The 4,575-nt window shown below is 43.2% G+C and overlaps 1 protein-coding gene across 1 annotated transcript; it reads left to right on the forward strand.

Annotated features, from left to right (window-relative positions):
• The first annotated feature begins 1,265 nt into the window (after positions 1 to 1,265).
• On the forward strand, positions 1,266 to 4,375 carry LOC147639232 (putative pentatricopeptide repeat-containing protein At3g01580). Its single transcript, XM_086788633.1, has one exon. It carries the CDS (start codon positions 1,321 to 1,323, stop codon positions 3,643 to 3,645), a length of 2,325 nt encoding a protein of 774 aa, XP_086644759.1. The 5' UTR covers positions 1,266 to 1,320; the 3' UTR covers positions 3,646 to 4,375.
• The last annotated feature ends 200 nt before the right edge of the window (positions 4,376 to 4,575 follow it).

Genomic DNA, 4,575 nt, shown 5'->3' on the forward strand with positions numbered 1-4,575 from the left:
TTACATTTTGCATCATACTGTTAATAGTAAAAAAATAATATTATATCTACTTTACTTATGTATCATAATTAAAATTTATTAGATGCATTTTGTTTACATTTTGCATCATACTAGTAATAGTAAAAAAATATTACTATATCTACTTTACTTATGTATCATAATTATAATTTATTAGATGCATTTAGTATGTTTACATAATACAATATATTATATCATAATATCTACTTTACTTATACATCTTATTATAAATTGACATCTAGGACAATAAAATTATGTAAAGAACTAAATGCATCTAATAAATTATATTATGATATATACTAATTTATTACTGAATTAAAATTTAACTTATAAACTACATACTACATATCTAAGTTTTTTGTAAAAATAGTTAAGTGTATAATTATGTTAGGCAAGCCCTTGCATTTGGCTTGGTAAGAATGACCTTGCATTTGATTGGTAAGAATGACCTAAAAAGATTCAAGTCGTCGCCCTAGTTTGCAAGCTTGAGAGGATATGAAAAGCTGGTCGAAGAAAGGTGCACATCTTCTCACTCAGCACATCCATTGATGACGACCTCCATTTATGTATACATCGATTTGCTAGTAAATCTTTATCAATGCTTCCAAAGTAATTACAATGCCAATTATAACAAACTAATTCTTGCACCTTTACATGAAGGGCTTATGTAACAAGCTAGGTTATTTTTATAGGCTAGACCCTTATATTCTAGTAAAGATGCAAATCTTATATACATCGATTTGCTAGTAAATCTTTATCAATGGTTTTCAAAGTAATTACAATGCCAATTATAACAAGATAATTGTTGCATCTTTACATGAAGGGCTTATGTAACAAGCTAGGTTATTTTTGTAGGGTAGAACCTTATATTCTAGTAAAGAATTACTGGGGTAATTGCTCTCTCAAAGCTGGCTTTCATTATTAGCATAGGAGGCATGTCGTCTTCCTCTTTGCACGTTGTTCTCCTTTGCCACAAGAGTGTTTTTTCTTTCTTAGTTAGGGTTGTGTAGTTGTTGAGGAGAATTCACACTGCGATGCCCGGGCACGGACCGTGTGTATGATATATCACTTGCTCTTGGGAAAAGTGGATCCATCCAAGTCACGCCCAACTTTTGCCAAACGTCCAGTTTGGCATGGACAAAGTTCAAAGCACCATGCCATAGAGATTTGAGCTACATTTAAAGGTTGACTTTTTTGTTATGTGATGATATTTTAAACCAAGCAATGTGAAAGGCGCCACTGCCCGTAACACCCTGTCCGGGCGGCTTCCCAGTGCGAATTGGCACAGGTCCGAGGCGGCCCATGTGGAAACAACAAAAAGGCAGGCAATGCCTGTTGGGCATGGCTGCTAGGTCCACTCGTGCTGCATTCCTTTTACCACTAAGGCGAGCATCATTAGCACCGGCCGCGGCAGCTGAATCGCACGCACGGCAACAGCCACATAACCACCAAAGAAGTCACGGCAGCAAACAGCAGGAGGGGCAGGATGATGATGGTGGTGGTGGTGATGGTGATGGTGATGAGTGTGGTGGTGTCCAAACCTTGTGCGAGCAAGGGCAGCTGGACAGAGCCCTGGATGCCCTCTCTCTCATGCACACAACCCCCTCGCCCACCACCTACTTCTCCCTCCTCAAGGCTTGCAGCAAGGCTAAATCCCTCCCCCAAGCCAAGCGACTCCATGCACTCTTTGCCGTACATAGGGCCCACCTCACCAACTTTCTCAGTGACTTCTTGGTCATGACACTCGCAAAGTGCGGTGCTGTCGATAATGCCGTACAGATATCTGCCACACTGCCTCACCGTACTGTCTTCTCCTGGACTGCTATCATCTCTGCTTATGCCGAGTGTGGTCGAGGCCTCGAAGCCCTCAAGATGCATGAAAGTATGCAGGAGGATGGTGTGGAGCCAGACAGGTATACCTTTGTTGGCCTCTTCAAAGCTTGTGGCAGCATACCAGACCTGCGACAGGGCAAGAAACTACATGCTGATGCACGCAGGAAGGGCTTCACATCTGATGTCTTTGTTTGCAACACCCTCGTGAGCATGTATGGCAAATGTGGGGCACTCTTGGAAGCAGAGGATGTGTTCAGTGTCATGTCACATCACACCATCGTCTCATGGAATGCAATGCTCTCAGCTTATGTTGAACAAGGCCAAGGAGGGAATGCTTTGCTATTGTACAGACAGATGCAAGAGGAAGGTGTGAGTCAAAACCAACTCACATTTGTGATTGCCCTTCAAGCATGTGGCACTCTTGCGGAGAAAGAAGCATCTCATGTGGGGAAAGGGCAATCAACTAAAGTGATGGCTTTACGAATTGGACAAGCACTACACACAGATGCCCACAGGAAGGGCTACACATCGGACATCCTTGTTGGTAACACCCTTGTGAGCATGTATGGCAAGTTTGGGACTATATCAGAAGCACAGAATGCATTTGATGTCTTATCCGAGTGTAACGTTGTGTCATGGACCGCAATGATTTCAGCATATGTTGAACAGGGTCTGGGAAATAAGGCTTTACAGCTTTTCACACATATGCAGGAGGAAGGGGTGAGTCCAAACCAGCTGACATATGTAGTTGCTCTTCAAGCATGTGGTAACCTTGCAGAGAGGGAAGTTGTTCTTGCTAGGGAGGGGAGATCAACATCAGTAATGCTTCTGGAAATCGGGCAGGCGTTGCACAAAGATGCTGGAAGACACGGCCACACCTCCGATGTCCTTAGTAACACGCTTATGAGTGTATATGGCAAGTGTGGGGCCATTGTGGAAGCAGAAGATGTGTTTCGTGGACTGTCCCTATGTGATGTCGTGTCTTGGAATGCGATGTTTTCAGCATATGTTGAGCAGGGTCAAGGAGAGAAGGCTTCACAGCTATACAAGCGGATGCAAGAGGAGCACGCGATTTTGGATGAAGTGACAGTTATGTGCATTTTGCAAGCCTCTAGTGAAAGAGGAAGCCTGGAGGTCTGTAAAGATATTCACTTCAGCATAGCCTTTGCTGGGTTTGATCTGATTCCCTCTGTTACAGCAACTCTTATTCATGCATATGGGAGTTGTGGAAGCTCAGCAGATGCACAGGTTGTTTTTAATGAACTCGTGGAGCCTGATACTGTGCTATGGAATGCAGGCATTGCTGGTCATGCAGGAGAAGGCAATTCCCTGGCAAGCCTGCACATGCTTGAAAAATCGAAAGTGGCAGGTATGAAGCCTGATAAAGTAACATTCACTGCAGTTCTGTCAGCTTGCTGTCATACTGGCCTTGTCATGGAAGGTTTAGAATACTTTGAATCCCTGAGAAGAGATTATGGCATAACTCCAGATTTACAGCATTATGGCATTATGTTCGACCTGCTTGGCCGTGCAGGTGACTTTGGTAGGATAGAGAACATGTTGGGGAGGATGCCTGTGCAGGCTGATATGGCCATTTGGTTGTGCTTGCTAGGTGCATGTCGTACACATGGCAACTTAGAGCTGGCAAAACAGGTGTTTAATAATGCAGTGAATCTGCTGCCAAATGAGGCCATTGCATATGTTTTGATGTCAAACATCTATGATGATCTTGGGCTGCAGGAGTGTGCAGCCGAGGTGGAGAGCTCGGGGTGGATGAGGGTCATTAATTCATAGTTGTAAATAACAAGCATCCGGAAGGAAAACACCTATTCACCTGCGACAAAGAGTGGGGGGAGACTGCAGCTTCCACATGCAAAGCATATTGGGTGATGCTACAAAGGAGGCAAAGCAATGTTTCTTGTTTGCCATTCAAAGTTGGCTACGCCATTTGGATTGCTCAACATACCCCATAGAAAAACCCATCACCGTGAAAATGATTCATACTCATGAGAAATAGCATGTATATGAGGTATATGGAAGAATTGATTATGTGGAGGTGGTTTGAATTGATACATCCATTCATGAAGCAGGACTACATCAAGCCAAAACATTACTGATTACGTGGACTCTACACATCAATAAACAAGTAGAGAGTGGAGCTGGCCACTATTTTAGAGTATATAGAAATATACACTGGGTTGCACCATTGTGTGACATGGACAGAGTATGTAGACACCTATTGGCTCCCCTTGGCTCCAAGCTCTGCAGCCCTCTGTTGCCTTTGCCCCATGTCTGTCATACCTCCTTACGTCTGTGCTTAGCTGCCTAGATTCAAGTTGTGCCACCCAGCCCTTCCCTTTCCTCCACCTCTATTTGGCTCCATCACCATGCACTGTGCTGCCAAGCATCTCAGTCCTTCCAAGCTCCCTCACTTTCAGATTAAACTCCTACTAAACAAGCACTTGAAACTCTCAATATGGCTGTATTAGGAGCATGAATCAGGAGAACCAATTAAGTTGAAGAATAAGTGCTTAGATATGAAGTACAATAGATAAATAAAGGAATTGTAAATATAGTTGTGAGCAAGATCATGAATCTAAGTGGCTCTTTTTCTCCAAGATGGATCTCAGACCCACTATTAACTACTCCAAGGTTAGCACGGTTTCACTTGCTAGGTAGTGTGTTTTACCCACTCGGATGGGCATGTATCTTTTGTAAGACAAC

Source organism: Cibotium barometz, chromosome 4 (genome assembly GCF_041138505.1).
Source record: "Cibotium barometz isolate CiBa-2024 chromosome 4, ASM4113850v1, whole genome shotgun sequence".
Lineage (NCBI taxonomy): Eukaryota > Viridiplantae > Streptophyta > Polypodiopsida > Cyatheales > Cibotiaceae > Cibotium > Cibotium barometz.

Coding starts and splice junctions, on each gene's coding strand:
- LOC147639232 (XM_086788633.1), top strand. CDS start 1,321: ATGTGGAAACAACAAAAAGGCAGGCAATGCCTGTTGGGCATGGCTGCT.